This window comes from Xiphophorus couchianus, chromosome 2 (assembly GCF_001444195.1).
Source record: "Xiphophorus couchianus chromosome 2, X_couchianus-1.0, whole genome shotgun sequence".
NCBI lineage: Eukaryota > Metazoa > Chordata > Actinopteri > Cyprinodontiformes > Poeciliidae > Xiphophorus > Xiphophorus couchianus.
In genome coordinates, this window is record NC_040229.1 from 8,881,513 (window position 1) to 8,903,200 (window position 21,688).

At 37.1% G+C, this 21,688-nt stretch overlaps 3 protein-coding genes, 1 long non-coding RNA gene and 2 other non-coding genes across 9 annotated transcripts; 1 reads left to right on the top strand and 5 right to left on the bottom strand.

The window, feature by feature from the left end:
- Positions 1–334: 334 nt before the first annotated feature.
- zgc:114188 (40S ribosomal protein S17-like) lies at positions 335–4,881 on the bottom strand. The gene is made up of 5 exons (XM_028027803.1): positions 4,774–4,881; positions 3,660–3,811; positions 3,465–3,570; positions 1,361–1,426; positions 335–461 (listed from the first exon to the last, which is right to left on the bottom strand). Exons 1-5 carry the CDS (start codon positions 4,774–4,776, stop codon positions 384–386), a joined length of 405 nt encoding a protein of 134 aa, XP_027883604.1. The 5' UTR covers positions 4,777–4,881; the 3' UTR covers positions 335–383.
- Positions 536–664, bottom strand: LOC114137760 (small nucleolar RNA SNORA71). The gene has a single exon (XR_003594096.1). It is a non-coding gene; the product is annotated as a small nucleolar RNA SNORA71 (small nucleolar RNA).
- On the bottom strand, positions 2,200–2,326 carry LOC114137746 (small nucleolar RNA SNORA71). Its single transcript, XR_003594086.1, has one exon. It is a non-coding gene; the product is annotated as a small nucleolar RNA SNORA71 (small nucleolar RNA).
- sh3gl3b (SH3-domain GRB2-like 3b) lies at positions 3,687–16,842 on the bottom strand. Of its 4 annotated transcripts, none has more exons than XM_028027735.1 (12): positions 16,716–16,842; positions 14,978–15,202; positions 13,596–13,664; positions 12,524–12,596; positions 11,616–11,759; positions 10,750–10,883; positions 10,469–10,627; positions 9,458–9,561; positions 8,692–8,816; positions 8,062–8,115; positions 7,618–7,882; positions 3,687–3,811 (listed from the first exon to the last, which is right to left on the bottom strand). In XM_028027735.1, exons 2-11 carry the CDS (start codon positions 15,020–15,022, stop codon positions 7,671–7,673), a joined length of 1,119 nt encoding a protein of 372 aa, XP_027883536.1. In that variant the 5' UTR covers positions 15,023–15,202; positions 16,716–16,842; the 3' UTR covers positions 3,687–3,811; positions 7,618–7,670. The 4 variants fall into 4 exon arrangements, with proteins under 4 accessions (XP_027883536.1, XP_027883554.1, XP_027883546.1 ...); XM_028027753.1 differs by having other exon boundaries at positions 14,978–15,138; positions 16,716–16,834; XM_028027745.1 differs by lacking the exon at positions 16,716–16,842 and having other exon boundaries at positions 14,978–15,512.
- Positions 16,192–20,937, top strand: commd9 (COMM domain containing 9). The gene is made up of 6 exons (XM_028027790.1): positions 16,192–16,316; positions 17,332–17,448; positions 18,749–18,888; positions 19,688–19,722; positions 20,362–20,465; positions 20,551–20,937. Exons 1-6 carry the CDS (start codon positions 16,263–16,265, stop codon positions 20,686–20,688), a joined length of 588 nt encoding a protein of 195 aa, XP_027883591.1. The 5' UTR covers positions 16,192–16,262; the 3' UTR covers positions 20,689–20,937.
- On the bottom strand, positions 20,832–21,344 carry LOC114150970 (uncharacterized). The gene is made up of 2 exons (XR_003596862.1): positions 21,236–21,344; positions 20,832–21,177 (listed from the first exon to the last, which is right to left on the bottom strand). It is a non-coding gene; the product is annotated as an uncharacterized LOC114150970 (long non-coding RNA).
- Between the last annotated feature and the right edge of the window lie 344 nt (positions 21,345–21,688).

Consider the following 21,688-nt stretch of genomic DNA (forward strand, 5'->3'; position numbering starts at 1 on the left):
CCTGATATTCTGTTGTAAAGTTAACCTGAATTCAAAGTCCAAACAGAAGTTGTAATAAACGCTTGTGAAACAAGATGGCGGTTCTGGGCGTGAAAAAACAAGATTTAATCTTCAAAAGATAAAAGTACAATCAATAAAATCAATTTATCGTCCAGCCTTACTGGCTACATTAAAAACAAACAAGTTTGGTTAAAAGTTTTAATAAAACGTACTGAATATAGCTGAAGACGTCAATTCAAAGATCTTAGAAGTGACAGGATTCGAACTCCATCTAAATTTATTCCAGTGAGACATAATTTAACACATCAGAAATCAGCAGTCCTGCACAGCCAAGGCTTTTTTTGTCCCAAACGGATTTTATTAGGAATAAAGTTTACAGACGTCTAGACCCCTCGAGGCTGCTTGAAGTTCATGCCGACAGGTGGCTGGGTGACCTGCAGGTTGGACAGACTGCCGAAGTCCTGCAGGAAGACAGAGAGAAGACGTGGACAGGTGTGAGAAATGGACAGGTGAGCGGTTTTCCTGGGACAGGATTTGTCAGAGAGCGTCAGGGTCTGACAGGAACGAGCGATCCTTCAAACACGGGAAAGCTCTCTGTTTGATCTGCCTGTAGTAATAAATGACAGCAGCTACGAAGACGCTGCCACCACCTTTCGATACAGGCGGACAAAACAAACACAAATTCACTAGACGTAATCTGCTCCTAATCTCATTTTAGATCATTATTGAACCACATTTGCAGCTGAAATCAGAAGAGACAAACACATTTTCTCAAGAGATGCAACAAACCTATATTAATATCTGTACCAGTTCGATATTGGACAAAAATTCTAGATTGGATATTGATCATGAGTTCAATCCATAAGGGCGGATATATTCAGTCTAATTCTATGCTTTGTGCTCTGAGCGACATAATGCTTTATTTATTTTATAGTTGAGGATTATTTAAGTTTCTCTTCCTTAATCTCACAACTTCAGCCTTTCTGAATGCGTCTAACTGGGAGCTAACTGGATCCAGTAGGTTTTTCCCAGTCAAAAACAAGAGAAAATCTGTTCTCTCTATAACCACGGCAACAGCCATTAGATAACCAGTAATAAAACATCCGGGGTCGTTATCTCCAAGCGGACGTCACAGAATGTTCCCCGAGGTACTGATGTCTGATCCAAACCCTCAACTTTCCGTCTGTGATGTCGCTAATGAGCGCAGAAACGACCCGACGATCCCTCAGCGCCGCCAAACGCCAACTTCTTACAGAGGCACCTTTAATCTTCTGGGAGTTTTTTTTTAATTTTATGTCCTTTTAACTCATCCGGTCCAGAACCAACAGAGATCCAGGAAAAGACGAGCGTGGAAACTTACCAGCAGCTTCAGCATCTCCTTGGTGTCGGGGTCAACCTCGATGAGCTCCTGGTCCAGAGCAGACACCTGCACAGGTAAACGGAAAGCAGATGGTCACAACGCAGATCTGCAGGATCTGAAGCCTTAAAACCGGCGATAAACAGTGAAACGCTTCACACAGGGCTGAAACGATTAATCGCGATTAACTAATTATTTAAATAATCATCAACTAATTTATTAATTGATAAATCATTAACTGGATTTTACAATTCAACAATTGACGAAAAACTAAATATTCAGAGCATAAATTAAGCCAAAACTGTACAAAAATGTAAACAATTTGCATTTAAAAAGAAAAAAAATAATAATTTTCTGTAAATGTGTTCTATCCAGAGCTTTCAAGCTGAAGTTTTATTTTCGCAATTCTGTAAAAATGTACATATATATAAAAAAATCTATTAAGCACCTTTTGCTATCCAATTATTACTTGGTTCATTTAATTAATCGATAAATAACAGATCATCTCTACAGTACTGATATTAATTCAAGCAGAAAGGTCTGAGATGTTAGAAGTATTTTTTAACTGCAGATGCATCCTTTGTTACAAATAAAGTATTTACTGAAGTAATGCTGTGAAAATGTTTCTTTTCTTCATTTAAAATAGGAATTTATTTGCATATTTTAATGCATTTCTAGGATATATACATAAAAGTTACGTAGTTAAAAAAATATGCAGAATATTTTTTTTTTAATCTGATTAACTGTGATGATTAAATAATCATTAGTTTCATTATTTAAAATCTTCAAAAAGTAAAAATGCCGTATTTCTCAGCAGTTTTTAACGTTGATAGTTAAAATGTTGTCTGGAAGCGCCAGGGTTCAAGAGGAACAGGAAGTCCTTCAAACACGGGAAATGCTCCCAGGTTTATGTACCTGTAGTATCAATGACCTGGCAACAAACACGCCATGATCACTTTCGATACAGGAGCCCCTTGTCAGCAGGAGCAGAAATACCAGACAGAAACCAGCAGGATAAATATAAAGGAATGGATTTACATTGAATCAGGCCGATATTAAACAGAACTTCAGGAAACAGCTCCACTGATTATGTTGATACAAAGTTTTATTTCACAAAGAGTGAAAAGTTTTAATGACAGGATGTAAATACAGTCTTTTTTGTGTTTTAGAGAAAATGTGTTTGGGCCAAACTCTGAACTAAAAACTACAAATGATCTGCAAGTTGAGATTTTTCATGCAAAATAGTCCAGACTTTTACAATTCTCAGTCCTTTACGTTTATTAATAAAATAAAACACTGACGTTTTCTCCATTGACTTGTGGAAAATATTTCTACAAAAATGACAAGACATCTAAAACAGGGATGCGGAAAAGAAAAACATAAGATTGAAGGAAAGAAAGAATAGAGAAAGGAAGTAAAGTAGTAGATGCTAAAGGAGGGAAAGTAAGAACATGAAAGACGGAATGACTTTCAAAAAGAAGGGAGGGGACAAAGGACAAAAGGCATGGAGGCAAGACAGAAGGAGAAAACAGAGTAAAGGAAAGGAGGACACAAGGAAGGAAGTAAAAGGACAAGGAAGAAGGAAGGGAAGGAAATAAATGACAGAACGACGTAAAGACGAGCCATGAGGGAACAAGAAAGAAAGGAGACAAGGAAGGAAAGAAAGGACGCAAATTCCCCCCTAATTATCCAGAACTGGAATACACAGAAATCAAATTTCACACTTTTCCAAACCAATTTTAAAAACGAAGCAAAGTTCACAATGTTTTTTCTTCAATATGAAATAAAACCATGGCCTTGTTCTTCTCCATTTTGTTATGAAAATAATTTTAGAAAACTAACTTAGACAACAGGACAGAGATTTCAGTCTGGAAACTCTTGATGTCTTTCCATACATTTAGACTTTTTCTGCCATATTAACTAATGGAAGATACTGAAAGCAAACAGTCTACAAGATTTTTAAAAAAGTTGTAAAATCAGCAGGTCAAAGCCAAGTCCAGACATTTCAAATGTAGACTTCCATCAGTGAAAAAAAAATCCAAAACAGCTCCAACAAAAACAAAACGCCCGAATTACCAGCGACATTTCTAACGATGCATTCACTGACCTCTGGAACGTAGTTGTCCCTCCTCTCTCTCTCCTCCTCCTGCAGCTTGATGGAGATTCCTCTGACAGGACCGCGTTGGATCCTCTTCATCAGATGTGTCACATACCTGCAGGAGCAAACACACTCTGGTTTTTAGCTCCTCCTGTCCGCCGCCGCGCTGCGATCTGACCGTCATGCTACGATCCGCTGACTCACCCGGCAATCTTGTTGCGGAGCTTCTTGCTCGGGATGATGGCGATTTCCTCACACACCCTCTTGTTGGTGTGGAAGTCGTTTCCCAGCCGGGTGTAGTATTTCTCGATGATGACCCGGGCGGCCTTTTTCACCGTCTTGGTCCTGACTCGTCCCTGCAGGTGCAAAGATTTCAGATTCGGTGATTAGGAATACGTGTTGGAAAATACTCCTGCGTTATTCCTTCACATTTTTAATTAAATGCACGTTCAGGTCACTAAAGAGTAACAGAACCAGCACATCATGTAGTATTCTCAGAATCAGTTGACCTCAGAACATTTCTACCTGCAGACTATAGATAGTAATACTGCCCCCTACAGGTTAAACTGTTGGCACAAAGCATGATGGGAGCATCTCTTCCTGATACTTCTATCAATCCGAAATAATGCTTCCGAGTTTCTAATCCAGTTTGTTTCTAGATTTTTTTTAAATGACAGCATGTTATTCCGCCTTTTAAACTTCATAAACTCTGGAATTTTCAAAAAATTAGCTGCATGTAAACCGTATCATCTTGCTGTAATCTGTAAGGTTGCATCAGGAAAACCATAAAAAAAGCTCAGTTTGAAGTAAAATACCATCAAATCTTCAAATAAATTTCTGACAGCTTTAATACCAGTGCAGTACCTTTTATCTAACCTGACAAGATATAGGACGTTTAAACACGGCACGTTTTATACTTTTTCACGTGAAACCAGGAGACTTCCTCCGCAGTACAGCTCCAGGTCTGATCCGCCCTCCGGCTACTCTGTCCGGGGTACCGAGCCCGCTGTCTCCGCGGCAGACCGAAACATTCCCGCAACTTTGATTTAACCACATTACGAGCCGGTGTTGAACACAAAAGTAAGAACCTGATACCTGCGGCCTCGTCTACGTCTGAACCCGAGGCTCATTCAGACTAACGTCGGATAAGGTTTAACTGACAATAATCTGCTTAAATTATATAATCTAGTGTCAATAATGCGGTGAATCGCAAGCTTCAGCATTCCGGCGTTTATCAATATGACTATCAGGATGAATAAAGAGATAAAACGGAAGGATTGACGTGGATAAAACAGAAAGACGTGAAATTATCACCCACCATATTGGATCGGCCTGGTAGAAGAGACCGAGAAGACTTCCGGTGGAAGTTTAAAACCGACGGAGGTTTAACTGCAGTGACACCCTGTGGCTAAAAGCTGAAACTACAAAAACAAAAGCGATATAACGCTTAAAAATATTAAATCACACTTCAGAGTGATTTAATTTCAATCAGTGGTACTTTTAGTATAAAGAAGAAAATTCCCTATTGTAGGAAATAAAATATTATTTTCAAACAAATCATGATCAGGTATTCTAATATCTAGAATTCTTACAGGACTTGACATAAAAAATAACCATTTTTATCAGTTAGGCCGTCCTTCAGTTTGATCCCTTCTCCCATGAAATATGCAAAACGGTCAGAGGCCACTCTTCAATAAACAAGTAGAAAATAAACAAATTTGGTTATTGGAGCGTCGTTGTCTGGCTGTCTAGCTGCTGAAAACTGGAAATCTCAGGGCGAGGACAGCACAAAAACCCTTAATACTGCAAAGCCAGAATGTAAATTAGATGATTTGAGGGGCTTTCACTTACTTGTTTGGTATTTATAGAATAATTAGGCAGGTTTGTTAGTATCAGGGAATGCTATAGTATTACAATGATTCCAGTGCACATATACCTTGATGTTCCTGTACAAGTGGCAAACTGTATGTCAATTTTTATCCAGAAAGTACCTTATTTTTCTGCTTAAATGGTAATAATGATTGTAGTTTGGCTACAACCACTGTCCTATTTTCCTTATCAATTTCTAACAGTTTACTGTTTAGATTTATGAGGAACTCTTTCAAAGTACAAAAAAACATATGAATAAAAATGCACCACAATAATCCGATAGTCATGTGATCTCATTTATTTAGTGTAAAATAAATCTACAAAACATGTACACAACAATACTGCTTATTATATTAGCTAACATACATTCAGTAGCTTTCTATTAAAGGGAAAGTCCAACATTTCAGCGACTATACTCAGGATTATTGCATGATTTACAGTTTCTGGCTCTAAGTGATCATTTGTACCTTATTCAGTGTTTAAATGAAAATAAAATAACTGAACAGATCTGAGATTTAGTTTCCTTTACAATAAACCAAACCACATATTTCCCTGATTTTAGCCTCTGCAGAAGTCAACCGTTTTTAAACCTCATGCATTGTTCTTGTAATGTGTGCTTTTACCTTTATAACACAAATTAAACAAAAAAAGCATAGCAATTCATCTAGATAATGTGACAGCAATGGAGTCTAAGTATAAAACTGAGAAAAAATACAAGAAAAACAGAACTCATTAAACATTATTTGTTTGATTTTTTGATAAAATACATGAGCAAATAAGACAAAATGGACCAATAAGAGTTATGTTTGCAGGGCTCATTGGGATTTTTCAGTGATTCGACTTCCTAAGAGCAAACGTTGATTTATTTACCTTACAAACCATTCTTTAGTTGGTTTTGTCCAACTGCTTCCTCCATTTAGGCTTTACTGTTGGTCTAATTCTATCAGGATTTCCCTGAGCTCTCCTTCAAAGAGCCCCACTCTTGCTGCTTTGAGTTTTCAGAAGGAAAAATAAAGCCATCAGATGTACTGATTTATCAGTAACCATCAGTGTAAGTACTAAAAGAAAGAGTGTTGGCAGTTTCTTTGCTATGAACCACATGGGTGCGTTTTAATACAGTACCAAGACAGAAAGACATCAGCGTGATTTTAGAGAAACAACTGCTGCTGCCCATGAAAGGGTTACAAGGTCATCTACAGATTATTTACAGATTAAAGTCAATCATTCTACATGGAGAAAGATTGATCAAAACAAAAAGCTGCCCATCTTTTAAGAAGTGGAAAACCCACCAAATTCACCATAAGGACCAGGATTTGGCCACCTTGCAGTTACCAAGGCAACCATTAACTCCTCCGTATACAAAGGTGTGTGAAGCCATCTGTCCAACAACTGAAGTTTGGTCATTAACATGGAAATGACTTCAAACACAGCAGCAAATCTAAGACAGCATCAATGTGTATGTCTGGCCTACTCAAAGCCCAGACCTCAACTTGATTGAAATGCTGTGATGAGACCTTCAAAGAAGTACAGAAAAGTAAAAGAAAATCCTGCTGAAAGCTTTTCCTCCTGGATGTGGCTCTACCAGCTGATGGATCCTGTGGTGAACTAAGTGTTTCACACATAGTTTCTAAATTTTTGCTCACTTTTTTGATCGTTTTTTTTAGTTTGAGCCACTTTTTGACCCACTGAAGGCCAAACTATACTTACCAAGTATTTTTTTGTCAAGTTTGTAGCTCGAAAATCTTAGTACACTTGCAAGTAACTTTTCAGCAAGATACAAGAGCTTCTTTTAAGTCAGTAATTCCTTAATATAGATGAAAAAGAACTTGTTCCACTGGCATTTTTTTCAATTAAAAACTTGTTATAAGTTGAATAATCTGCCAGTGGAACTAGTACTCTTTCATCAACATTTATTTAAAATAAGCTCCTATATCTTGGTAAAAAGTTACTTGTGGGTTATCTTATTTCAAGTGTACTAGGACATTTGCACTAGAAACTAGATCAAACAATATTTGGTAAGAAGAAGAGTGTTTTTAGTGTAAGAGATAAAACCTTGGTACTTGTAGAATTTGTACCTCTAAAGACCAAAAGCTGAGCATTAAGTCAGGTTCAGTAGGAACTCAACAGACTGTGTGAAGTTTTTTTTTCTTTGTGTTTTCATAAACTAAGATTTATAAAAAAATTTTAAAAAAAACGCAGTGAGAAGGATTCTCCTGAAGGCACCCGTCGACCCTGTTTCTCTTTATAACTGATTCACTTATAGAAAAGTGCAAACAGAAGTGTCAGAACTTGCATATTATCAGAAGTCGAACCCGACATCCAGCTCCAGAGTTCGATGAGACGTTGTCACGGTAACGGCAGAGGCACCAGCACCTCCACGTAGCTGACGGGTAGAAGCCCGGATCGCTCCCCGAGCGTTCCCTCGTACCAGTCGCCGTCAACCTGGCCGGTGAGGATGATGACCTCTCCCTCGCTGAAGTCCAGCTCGTCGTCGCGTTTTGACGTGAAGGAGAAAATCGCCCGGCAACACGGCTGATTCAGGAGCAGCTTACAGTCAGCTGAGAGGAAATCAGAGGGACAAAAGAGAGGAAAATGCAGTTAAACCTCAGATGTTTTGATCACTGATGCTGGTTGAAAACTCTGAAACTTCTTAGACAAAAAAAAGACGAGTGGAAGACGCTGGAATCTCACTGGGGTAACTGGTCTCTGCTAAAACAGCCATAAGATGTTTTCTCACCAAAGTTGGAGATGAAGCTGTCTGGGCTGGATGTTATCGCTGAGCTCTCTTCTCCTGAGACCAGATTAGATGAAAACAAAAGTAAGTTTTACAAGACATTTGCAGATCAGCCTTGAAGGCCAGTATTATGCGTTTTCCAAGCACATAGAATGATTTTATAGCTCACCTAAGTCCTATAAAACTGCGACCTTCAGTTGTTATTCACTTCACACCATTGTTTTTTTATTTGTGGCAAAACATTTAACTGCTGCTGCGCCAGTTACTCAACAGGTTGTTGCTAGGTAACCAAAGAACGAGTGAGTTGCTAGGTAACCAAAGAATGAGTGAGTTGCTAGGTAACCAAAGAGTGCTTTGTAATTCCCCCAGAATTTTGTGCCATTCTGGATCAAACAGCTCAGTGAAATGATTGATTATTGTCTGTTGATATTAATCACATGTCTACTGTAATACATACTGTTATTGATTTATTGTCCAACTGACTGGAAACCAGTTTAGGGAGACCAGAGCATCTGTGAGATGATGTTGTTCCAGAACCTGAGTAATTGATGCTTTGTTTTTGTTCAGGTTGAGAAAGTTGACCTCTAAACACCTTTAAAAAGGTTCAACATGGAGGAAGTATCTGGAACAGACCTGAGGACCGAGGAGCCGCAGCTGACAGCTGGTGGTAAAACCCGACAGTACTGCTGGGGTCGGCTCCGACACGAATCTTCTCGGATCTGAAGTGGAGCGCTGGTTTGTTACTGGCAGCAGTCAACCTGATGTAAGGGAGAGGTCAAAGGTTATGTGGAGACAGATTTAACACTTTAATTCTGATGGTTCTGATAATTAAACGTGGAAGAGGATATCAATAAACATTTGGTTTTGTCTCACTACGATAGAAACGCATCGATCCAATATCAATATCTGTATCGGAAACGAAAATGAAAACAATTCTAGATTGGCACTGGTGACGATGTATCCAATCCATAAGGGCAGATCATGCTTCATGATTTCTCTTACACTATATTTAAAATTTGTAATTACACTTTCTGAACCATTTGAAAGAAAGTTTGTAGCAGTTTATTTTTACATGTTTGACCAAAGTAGTCAACTTGTTGTTTTTGTCTGTTTCAGTTTCTTTTATTATTTATTTTACATTGGCTGGTTTACTCCCAATTGCTCTGACTGAACAAATTAAAGTTGATTTGTTTTTACACATTTGACCAAACTTGTGAAGTTATTTGTGTTTTTAAGTCTGTTGTTATTCAGTACATTTATGTCTGTTTTAAAAAAAAAGAAATGTTTGAAGTCACTGTTTTTCTCAATCACATCAGTATCAGCTGATATCAAACCTCAGATATCGGTATTGTAAGTGAAAAATGTGGATCGGTGCATTCCTACGTGAAGCCAAACTCACCTGGCCTGCAGGTCGCTTTGCAGGTCCAGCAACATGCGCTGGGCGTTGCGGTGGAAATCGAGCAGAGAGGCGATCAGAGCAGCCAGCGGGCGGATCAGATCCACCTGCAGGAGAAACACCAGAGCGGATCGGTAGCACCGCTTCCTGACTCCATGCATGACTCAAGTCCAACTCATCATTTCTAAGGATTTTCTCCTTTGAGTCGTCTCTGCTAATCAGACAGACAAACTGATTTTCTTTCCTAGTTTGATGTGGACATTTGGGACATTCTCAATGTTTTCAATAATTGGAGCACATGTGAAGAAATGCAACTAATGATTATTTTATTTATTTAAATTAATTTTATTTTGTTGCCCTTTGAGATCTAAAGATATAAATGGCATTATAAATAAAACCCATTATTACTATTATTGTTATTATTATTATTTATATTATTGTAACTGACTGAATCCTTATGCATGATCGTTTTTTTCTAAATTGAATTGACTAAGACTTTAAGAGCTTATATTGTGGTTACAATTGGTGAAAATGGGGCGTGCTGTGGTGGCGCAGGGTTTGGAGGCCTTAGTCCTCGACGCGGACGTCGTGGGTTCGACTCCCAGTCCCGGCGACCTTTGCCGCATGTTCTCTCCTCGCCCTTTTTCCTGTCTACCTACTGTCGCAAAAAATACGAGCCAGTAGTGCCGCAAAAACTCTTCGGAGAAAAAAAATAATAAATTGGTGAAAATAAATCTTTGTGAAGGATTGAAGCGTTTCAAATTCATACTCGATAAAACCTTTTTTTAATTTTATTTTGAAAATTAGAGAAGAATCAAAATGGCTGGACATTTTGGGGGATTTAAAGTGCAGAAAAGACCTGGTTTGTCTTTCCGGAAACCAGGTCATGAAGATTTTTTTTTCTGGTAATTAGTCCCAAACTTTCTTTAGACTTGTCTTACGGTTTCCTACAGTACAGGTTGAGCAAAATTAAACAGAAATAGTAAAAGAATAAACATCTGGTTTCCAACTCACATCTCTGTCCAGCAGGACGAACATGCTCCTCTCTGCCAACTCTTTGGACGTCATAAACTTATCCCACGCCAGCTGAACACTTTCTGTTGACACTTTTCCTCTTCGTCTCTTCTTATAGTCAAAATCGAGCCGTTGGCCGTTCACCTTCTTTAGCTGGTACTGAGGAACCAATCAAACAAGCTTCAGACCTCCTGCTGGTCTAGATTCTAGCACCAATAACAAATGAGTTCATATAATTCAGTTCGAAAAAAGATTCAAGGTGGGATTTAATGGCGGCTCACCTTGATCTGCTTCATTTCTGACTGCTGCAGCCCCTGCAGAGGGTCAATGAACGTCCGCTTGATGCCAACGTCCAGAACGTCTTTGGCCTGGCCGACCTTCTGCAGAGCTCCGCCCACATCCGTCAGAGCGCCGCCTGATCAGGAGGCGAGGAAGAGGACAACCGCAGAAAAACAGCAGGAGAGTCAGGACTAGCAGAGTTCACACACAACAAATCTGCAGGTGCCTCATTAACAGAGTCTGGTACTAACTAGTTACATTAACCTGTGTAACCTTTTTTGAAAATATTTACTTTTAGGAATATTTCTACTAAGCTGTACTTTTTACCTTTACTTCAGTAATTTTATTATGAAGTATCTCTACTCTTACTTGAGTAAAATTTCTAACTTTTTACCTACTGAATAAAAAAAAACATGTTTTAACCAAAAATTAATCAGACACAGACACACACCTGCAGTTTTTGTAAAAGTTTCATTTTCAGATTTTGTATTGAAAGAAACTGATTTGGAAACATTTATTTATATAAGTAATAAAAAAAATAAAATAAATTAGGCCAGAGAAACTGTCATCTTGGTCCTTAAAATACCAAAATTTCCACTGAACTTTATGTTTTGGTCCATCTGATGATGTAATTTTTAAATATTAAATGATTGATAATGTGATCAATTTCTTAGCACTTGAGTAGACTTTTTACCAAATACTTTTTTATTCTTACTTGAGTAATTTCTTGGATGGTTACCTTTTACTTTTACTTAACCACTACTTCATATATGTTGAAGTAGTGCTACCCTTACTTGAGTACAATTTTTAGGTACTCTATCCACATGTGCTCATTAATTTGTTTAAATTTATTTTAATTTGTGTGTACCAAATTCAGAAGCCGGTCCGAGCTCCTGGCCGTAGAACAACATGCACTTCCCCAGCATTCCCTCCGTCTGCGGGTATCCCACCGTCCGCGCCTGTCCTCGGATCCTGGACACTGTGCTGAGCATGCTCAGTTTAGCTCTGTAGGCTGAGACACAAAAACATTTTAATCATTTTAATTTGTCTCATCAATTTCATTTCTGAACGCAAAACTTTCAAGAAAAAGAAGTTTTGCCACTGAGGATAAGGGTGGGCTTTATTGTGCATTTTAGCGATATAAATCACACTTTTTTAAATTAGTAACATCCTGAAGAAGCTTATTTCAAATAGGAATATTTTCCCAAGAATTATATTTGTGTTTGTGGCTTTGTAAATGTCATGCCATGTAGTTACATTTCTCCATTAAATTCCTCCATATTCCTTCAAATCTAAAGTATAATTAGTAATATTCTGATCTATGGAGAAACATCCAAATTTCTTCTGATCCTTCAATAATAAACTTTTTTCTCACACATTTTTGGTGCTAATTTGGAGATTTTTTGCTTTTCATGCATAGAGACTTGGAGCGAAATCATTATTCAGCTTGGCTTTCATATTGAAATTATGAAATCTATTCCTCATGTCTGCACCTCACAACCTTCCAAATATTAACTTTTTTAAAGCTAATTTCTGTCAGAATCTGTAATAAGCAGAACTTTGTCTTTTTAATTAGGGATGCACAACATTTATGCATCAACATTGGTATTTATTGATGATGTGTTTGGACAGTGTAGGAAAATACTGATATTGGGTAAGATTTTTCATATTGGTGCATCTTCATTATTCATGTAATTATGTAAAAATGTGTTACAGGTTTTGTTTTGGTTCAGATGTTGGTTGGACTGTGACTTTGTGTGTTAAATCATCTGGTACCTGGGTTTGGCTGGAGTAGCTCTGTGGTTCTGGACATCAGCTCACCCAGAAGAACATTCATCACTGCGACAGTCTGATGAAAAACACACAGAGGGAAGAAGTTCAATCGGGTTTTTATCTTCAATCTCTGAGGTACACTGCAAAAACACAAAATTACACCACGCATTTTTGGTCTAGTTTCCATTGCAAATATCTTGGTAAACTTGAAATAAGAAAAAAACTAACTTAAAACTAACTTTTTAGGAGATATGAGATATTAAGATATGAGCTTGTTTTAGATCAATTAGTCCTTAATATTGATTTTTTTAAAAGGTACTAGTTCCATTGGCAGATTTATTCACCTATAAAATGGAAAAAATGTCTTGCGTAAAAAAAATCTGCCAGTTTCAATTTTCTGTACATGGATGGTCAGGAGGGGTGCTGGTGCCTCTCCAGCTAACGTTCTGGGCGAGAGGCGGGCTCACCTTGGACAGGTCGCCAGTCTGTCACAGGGCAACACAGAAACAGACAGAACAACCAACCATGCACACACACACTCACACCCAAGGAGAATTTAGAGAGACCAATTAACCTAAAAGTTATGTTTTTGGATTGTGGGAGGAAGCCAGAGTACCCAGAGAGAACCCACGCATGCACAGGGAGAAAACGCAGAAAGACCCCGGGCCAGGAATCGAACCCAGGACCTTCTTGCTGAAGGCAACAGCTCTACCAACTGCGCCACTGTGCAGCCCTGCTAGTTGACCCAGTACTTCTTAATCAATATTAAGAAATTACTGGCGTAAAATAAGATCTCCTATATCTTGCTGAAAAGTTACTTGAAAGCTAGTTTTGTATTATTTCATGTATACTAAGATATTTACACTAGAAGCTACACAAAGAATAAGATTGGTAAGACGTGTGTTTTTACAGTGAAGACTTTCAGGGCTAATGGTTCGTGTAACATGACCATGTAAATATACTTTACTGCTGTTCTTTTGTTTGCTTTTGTGCTAAATTTATTTTCTTTGTATATATTTTTTTTTAGTATTATTTTATTACACTTTGCTCAATAAAGACAAACTCAAACATTCACCTTCTCCATCTTCAGGAAATCTTCATCCAGTTTGGTTCCCTCAGCTCCCATCAGGCGCTCGTTCAAAAGCTGCCAACAGAAATCAGGTTAAAACACATCAGAGCTCCAGAAAACTAGTCAGTTTTCAGAAATCAATCAAAAACTAAATTCCTGAAACTTTCAGTCTCTGAAAGATGGAAAATCTTCTCAAATTTAGATTGATAACTGCTCTAGCTTGATACAAACTGTCTGAACTACTGCATTGTAAAGCGTTTGATCACTCAGCTTTGAACTGATCCAGATAAACTGGAAATGACAGTCTGATGAAGCCAACAGAACCACATTCCTTCAACTAGTGCTACACCGATTGCAGTTTTCTTGTCGAGCGCCGATTAACGATCTTTAAAAAGGCTGACTGGTCAATTCCAATTTTGGCCAATACCAATTTTTTTGTCTGAAATGTTGTTAAATATAGCAAGAAAGTCACTGAGTTGGTAACAGTGGGGGTGACTGTTGTTAACTGCAAACGTGCAGACATGACCTGTCTGTCAGTCAAACCTCTCCCATTGCAGAGCAGAAGAGGAGAGTGGCTGATTTTTAGAGGTAGAAAAGATCAACTTCACATGGAAGTATCACCAATCTTCCAAAATTAAGAAAAGCTGCGCCAATAAATCGGCTGGCCGATAAATCGCTGCACCGCAACACTCAACACCTCAGCTGCATCAAGAAAATTTGTCCACAAAGGTTATGGACAGAATTGGTGACAAAAGGCAACTTTGTCACCAGAAACAAGCATGACTCTTGTTTTTTTCATTTGAATAAAAAATGATAATATTTGAAGGATTGAAGGATAAATTAAGAAAAGAAGAGGAAGAAGTATAAACAGAGCGCCCATTAAAGTGTTTATCTCAGACTTTTGTTCACATTTTTTGTTAAAATTTGGAAAACTTTTAAGTTTTTAATATCTTATTTATTTCAGGAGTAAATCTGCAACTTACAAGAGCCACTGTGACATTGAAGCTCAGGAGAATTTTTTTTACTTGTAGTCAGATTGTGATATTTTAGTGACAAAGTTCAGAGGAAAAGTTTGCATGGCCTTGTTAAATCAAAATCAGAGCTTAAAATAATCTTTCCCTCCACCTTTTGGAGCGGATAAACGCATAATCTCTTTCTGATCATTAATGTTTAACCTATAATTACAACCCTAACAAAGTGCAAAGTGCAGCCTGCATCATACTCTGATGTACCGGGAATAAAAACCTTAATAAACATAAACAAGGCGGACCCTCATTCTGCATCTTTCCTGGGGAGAAGCTTTCCAGGTGGATCGGTACCAGGCCCTGTGTCGCAGTGGAGCCTCGAAACACGACGGCCTACATCTTGAATCTCGGTTCGGCTCTTACCTGACTGGCTTTGTGGAACTGCTTCTTCATTCCGGAGACGGACATCTTGACGGCTCCAAGCGGCGGACCTGCTGCTGCTACCGCCGGGGTCCGGACAGCCTTCAGCCCGTCTACGATGCTTTATCCCCCCGCAGGGAGTTTCTGCAGGGACCTGCCCACACCTCCGCAACCACAACGAGGTCAGGACCGGAAATTTGGACCGGAAACAACTCCGTTTAACACTTCCTACCACGAAGAAGTGGACAGAAAAAGTTCTGCAGCTTGTAATAGTCTATTTAATTTCATTTTGTATGCTGTAGTTTGAAGTTTGCCAGATGTTTCATATTTATTATTTTTTCTGTGTCAAATCTGTTTATTTGCTTTTCATTTAAAGTTAGCCAATCTTTCCAATAATTTATCTTGCTGATCTTCTATTAAACTTAAATTATTTCATAAATCAGCTTAAAACAACTACATAATTTATGTATTTTATAAAGCACAGTAGGTGTGATTAGTTTGATTTTCAATTTCCTGTCCTTGTGCATGAAAAATGAGATAACATCATATAATATATGGAAATTATATAAAATAACCTATGACATAGTAGAATTCAAAATAATATAATAAAACATAATATTTTACAACTTTTTCCTCTCTTCTGTTTTTTTTTTTGTCTTTCAGTCCAAATAAAGTTATTAAAATCAGCAAAAAACTGTACTGAATTAGATATTACATAGTAATATTATACTTCTTATAATAACATAGAATTACTTTTATATTCTTAATTATGTTATTATTTTTTATTATGGTATTTATGTTGTGTTGTTTTTAATTTGTTTATCAGAGGTCTGTCAATAAAGTTTGAATTCCATTTTATTGAAATATTGTCAAGCTTAATCTTTTTTCTGCCTAATATGCTTAATATTAGTTATTTTAATAGACGTTTTAATTTTGTTTTATTTTTAGGTTTAATTTGTATTTTTTTTATTATTATTATTATTGTCTGTTGTTTTGACCAAAATTATTTTTGGTAAGTTAATGTATAATTTTTGTTGAAATTATTAGTATAATTATAAAATAAACTGTAAAATGTGGGATGTAACACATGGACATTTGCATCCACACCAGTTGTGGTTCATAGTTTTATTGATTTGTTTTTTTAAATATTTTATTTAATTACTTTTCTTTTTCTGCTAAACGAGATGTTTTCCTGATTCTTAGTTGACCTACATCTTGGTTAAAACTTCATTTCCCATCAGTCATAGCGCCAGCCAGCGTTGCGTCACATGACTCTTCTCTTGTCAACATGGCTGCTGCGCTAAACAGTGAAGATTTCACCAACTTGCAGCTCCTTCTAAAGGTAATGAACGTTGTTTTTCATTGTTTTTAACTGAGACTTGATGGAAAACGTGTAATTGTCTTCTGAGTATTTTAGAAAACGTGGTTAAAATAGGAATATCGGTTATCTGCTTACTTTAATCTGCTCTAAGCACTTTATCTGCGGTTTTTTGTATTGAAAACAAGACTTGTTTTTATGAGGAGGGTTATTTCACAAAACCAGGATAGCGGATTAACCCTGGATTTTCCGGTTGAATTAAGCCTCGACTCGGTTTCATAAACGCAGTAGCTCATACGTTACCATGGCAATTTATCCTCTTCAGCTAGCCTGTTGAAGAAGCTAGCTGAAACGTTAGAGCTTCATTTGTTCAGTCAGATCGATCATATTTAAAACATATTCTTATTTACGTTATAAACATACCTTGTGCCTCTATCAAGAAGCTGGTTTTTAACAAGATGCATTTTAAGCTCTTTAACAAGTTACCTTGTCTTTAGATTTCCGGTAAGCTCCATTTGCGCTAACAGTTAACAGGAAGTTGTCCCTTCAACATAAAAGCATGGCAACTCAAGCAGGAAGTTAAATATAAGTAAAATTATTTAAGGATCTTAGTCATTAGTACATGTTCATTTTTACATTGTATAATCTTTACTAGGTACTGAAAATTGTTCTTATGTTGAACCTTGACCTATTGTCATGTTAGTTCTTTATAAATATTGATAAGATGTGGAACAAAAACAGAGTAACATGAATAAATTCGCTGTTGTTTTAATATTTACTACTTCTGTTCATTTTTTAATTTCAAATTTTTTCATTTGAGCAAATGACGGTATGTATATGATGTTTTTAAGTTTTGTAGCTGCACCCCCTGATACTGGTTTGGTCTTTCAGGAACAGGTAAAACCACAACCAACTGATCACCTTATATCAAGGCTAGTTTTATCTCACCTCCTGGATTTCTGAATTGTGGTTTTAGTGAAAGAGTCCTTTGAAGGCCATGTATATTTTCTGATTATTTTCTTTTGTGTGTGTGTTTCAGGCTCCATCTAAAGACGCAGTGAGAGATGTCTGTGTTCAGAGCCACAGAACCCCGAACCGGAGGCTGACAGAAAACACTGCAGCCACCTTCAGCATCCCTGCAGCACAAGCAGCTCAGGTAACACGCACACGCCCGCACACACACACACGCCCCCACGCACACACACACACACACACGCAGTTTACTCAGCTGCACTGTGAGAATTGAAGTTAGCAGTAGCATTAATAGCATTAATAGTGCATTAAACTGCTCTATACATTAATAAGGATGGTTGCTTTTAATGTTTTAATTAATTGTTAATATGTTATAATTGAACTTAATTAGTTATTTTTGCTTGAGATTTTTAGATTCACATCCACCATCTCTTATATCGTAGTTTGCATACTAATAGGCCTGCCTCCATAACAAATTTTACTGGAGAAGAAATTGTCCCAGAAATTATCGTGTTTATTGATAATCTAATTTTTAGACCATTTTCAATTAGCATAATAATATTAAAGGCAAGTACACCCTCTGGAAGATCAGTGGTGAAGAACATTTAACACTGGAAATTAAAATCATGTAAAATATCCAAAATAAATAAAACAATGTAAACAACAATAGTTAAAATGAATTATGAAGTGTCTATAGCTGAAATCATCTTTAAAAAAAATTTCATTATTCACTTTAGACAAGGAAAACAGCCAAATGAGTTAGGCACAAAAAAAAATGGAAAAATGAAAATACTTTGTACTTGGAGTCAAACGATTTTCAAAATGACGGCTTTTCACCAATATTAAAGGGGAACATCTCTTTAACACTTGTTGTCCGAATGGAAATTATCAAGCTAATTTTGACTTGAAGTGACTTTTATTAAACTAGCAGAGATTTTTTAACAATCAGTGTCCAGATTTCTCCACTCATTCATTTTTGTCTTTGTGCTCCACCAGGTCCATTAACCAGTTTCAGGACCCGACCAGAACCCCTAAGTGTAAATTACCTTGAGAAATAATGAGATTTGGTTCTATATAAAAGCAGTCTTTAATGCCGAAAAGTGATAAAATGTTACAAGCCATACATGTCATACAAACAGAACAGATACAGAGTTACATTCACCGTCGCATCGCTGGGCCACACTTAGCTCACCTTATGGAGGACACCAAGTGAAGCAAAGACTGTACCGCATGTTTAGCTTTTTATTCTTTTCTGCAATCTGTACCCTCCAAGGGTTGTCTAATCAATTTCAGTTTGTTTATGTTTGCCTGGCGACAGTCATACAAAAGCATGGTTGTGTAATCTGTGGCGTGTGCATGTCAGCAGATTAAAACGTCGGCTAAAAGAGATAGAGAAAAAGATAGAATCCACAACAATAGAAAAATGTAAACATAATTTAATTTGGATTTTTAAATTGAATCTGCGCCATCCATCTGTCGTTTAGCTGGTCCAGTCCCTCCACACTCTGTCTCACCACGTCCTCTTCTACAACCTGACGTCTCCGGATCAGATCCTCGCAGTATTCCCAGAGTCTTTCCACTCCAATCTGAAGAACCTAATCACTAAGATCCTGCTGGAGAACAGGTCAGACTTACTGAAACTTTAAGAAGTAAACAAACTGATTTGATTATTTTCCAGGTCTGATAAGGATGAGAAAAAATGTCATTTGATTATTTTTATACTTTCTTTCCATTTCCATATCCTATTTTTCTAAAACACAAAACTCTGACAATCATTTTAAGTAAATATAGTGGTTTTCACATTGATTTATATTAATTTGACGTGTTTGCATTTGCTAAATCACTCAGTATTCATATTTTGGACTTTGTGTTACTTAATTAATGTATGCTGATTTACAAGGTCTTTGTAGATTACTTTAAATTCAGGTTTAACTTGAATTTAAAGAAATCCAATTTTTAAATTAGGTCAAAATGCCATTTTTAATATTATTAATTAAAACTGATTTGAGTTAGTTCAGATACAAAAAAAGCAGTAAAAATGATTCTGTCACAGTACAAAAACATTTTCGTTGTTTTGTTATTTCTTGTTTTTTGTTAAAGCAACAGAAAATGTAACTAAATTTTCAGAATGTTATAAAGGTGTTGTAAAGATTTGGCACAATGAGAAAGTGTGGGATAAAAGCAAACAAGGTTGTGAAATGCACTAATTTTGATACGACCCTAAAAAATGTCATCCTACTGCAAAAACTAACATCGAAAAATGTGAGTTTTTTGGCGTGTTTCCTTTGAGCAAATTTATTTTTGAAATGTCAAATTGCACAATTCCAAGGTTAATGGAAATGCAGTTAGTGTCTCAGACATCTCAGTTATCTTTGACTGATCAGGAATTAAATTTTTGGTTGACAACAAGTTTGTTTTTTCAGTCCGACGTGGAGGACAGAAGCTCTCAACCATCAGGGTGAGTAAACACCAGGCTTTTCTTTTCCGTCTTTGTGAGGACAAACACTTCAGGAAATGTTCTGCCACTTGTTTATTTAACCTTTCATTAGAAGCAGCAGTGTTACCTCTAATTTAAGGTTCGGTAAATGACTGCTTGTGTTCAGAAGTGGGTAGAGTATCCAAAAACTGTACTCACTTAAAAGTAGCACTACTTAAACATATTTTCACTAAAGTAAAAAGTAACTGTCCAAGAAATTACTCAAGAGTAAAAAAGTATTTGGTAAAATGTCCACTTAAGTATTGAATAACTGATCAAAACAATCATTTAATATAAAAAAATTACATCGTCAGACAGACCAAAATAATTTATGGAAATCACTCAGTATTTTTCAAATCAGTTTCTGTCAATATAAAAGTTATTTTAAAAAACTGCTGGTGTGTGTCTGGTGAATTTTTGGTTAAAACATGCTTGTTTTTCATTCAGAGGGTAGAAAATCCAGAAACTTTACTCAAGTAAAAGTAGACACTTCATAATAAAATCACTCAAATAAAAGTAAAACAAACAGCGTAGCAAAAATACTCATAAAAGTCCATTTTTTCCAAGTAGTTCCTCAAGTAAATGTAACTAGTTACTACTAAATGCTGCCCTTGTTTTCAGTCTCCCTCCCTCAGCTGAAGGAACTGGACTGGAGAGTGGACCTGGTGACCGGTTCTGACTCGGTCAGTCGGATGGCGGTGCCGACCTGCCTGGTCCAGCTGAAGGTGAGAACCTGACCTCTGGAGAGGTCGTGACCTTCCTGATGACACAATACATGAAAATTAATCTTGATATGCAAAACCTTTTCAGATGGAGGATCCGTGTCCGTCAGAAGGCGGGGAGCCGGTTTCCACGGTTACAGTGGAGCTGAGCAGGGAGTCACTGGACACTATACTGGACGGACTGGGACGGATCAGGGACCAACTGGCTGTGGTGGCAGGGAAGTGAGAACATGGACTCCAGATTTCATCCATAAATGGTTTACACTTTAAAACATGCATAAAGTTCTACATTTTCATCAAAAACCTGGTGGGGTCTCATTTGTCCAGCGATTGGAAAGTTGAACTTTTTAACACGTGTTGAATATGATAATGTTTATACATTTAATATGAATTATTCTACTCAACCCTCATTTATGTGTAAAAGTATTGTTTCCATTTCTACTAATGTGAAAATAAACTGATCAGTCAGATTCTATTTCGTGGTGCATCTTTTCTATTCTTTCCTATTTTAATCCATCTTGATGCAGTTTAGGTTTCACTGAACTGCATCAGGTTCAGGGATGCAGTTCCCTGAACCTGATGCAGATGCAGGGATAGTTTAAATGTATAGTTTAAACTATGCATTTAAACTAAATGTATAGTTTACTGTATGTAAACTATACATTTACATATAGTAAATGTATAGTTTATATATATAGTAAACTATACATTTAAACTATAGGCCTAGTCCACACCTAGCTCCGTGTGGACTAGGCCTATAGTTTAAACTATACATTTAAACTATATAGTTTAACTTTATTGATCCCAAAGGAAAATCAAATAATGCAGCAATGCGAAAACACTTCGTGGTACAGGGCTTATTTAAAGCTTATTCAGATCCAGAGTAGTTCATTTTCTAACCTGCAGTCCTACATTTGCCTTAACATTTGTTCAACACAATATACGTTTTACCTAACGTTAAAGTAATTTAAGACAACAATGCTAGAGAATTTTATAAAATAAAGCAGAACTCAACTTACTTTCACCTTTTGGTCGATCGCGGTGAGCAGCAAGCAGATACTGTAGCTCAGCTCCAGCAGAAACAAACACAGGTTGGCTTATGAAAACGTGCTGCTCAGCAAGAGTGCTGCTGATTGGTTAGTTTATAGTCACATGCAGCCTTAGCCAATCAGAGTTTAGCCAAACGCTTAGCCAATCAGGTGGTTCGGGTTCCTGTCCCGCCACCT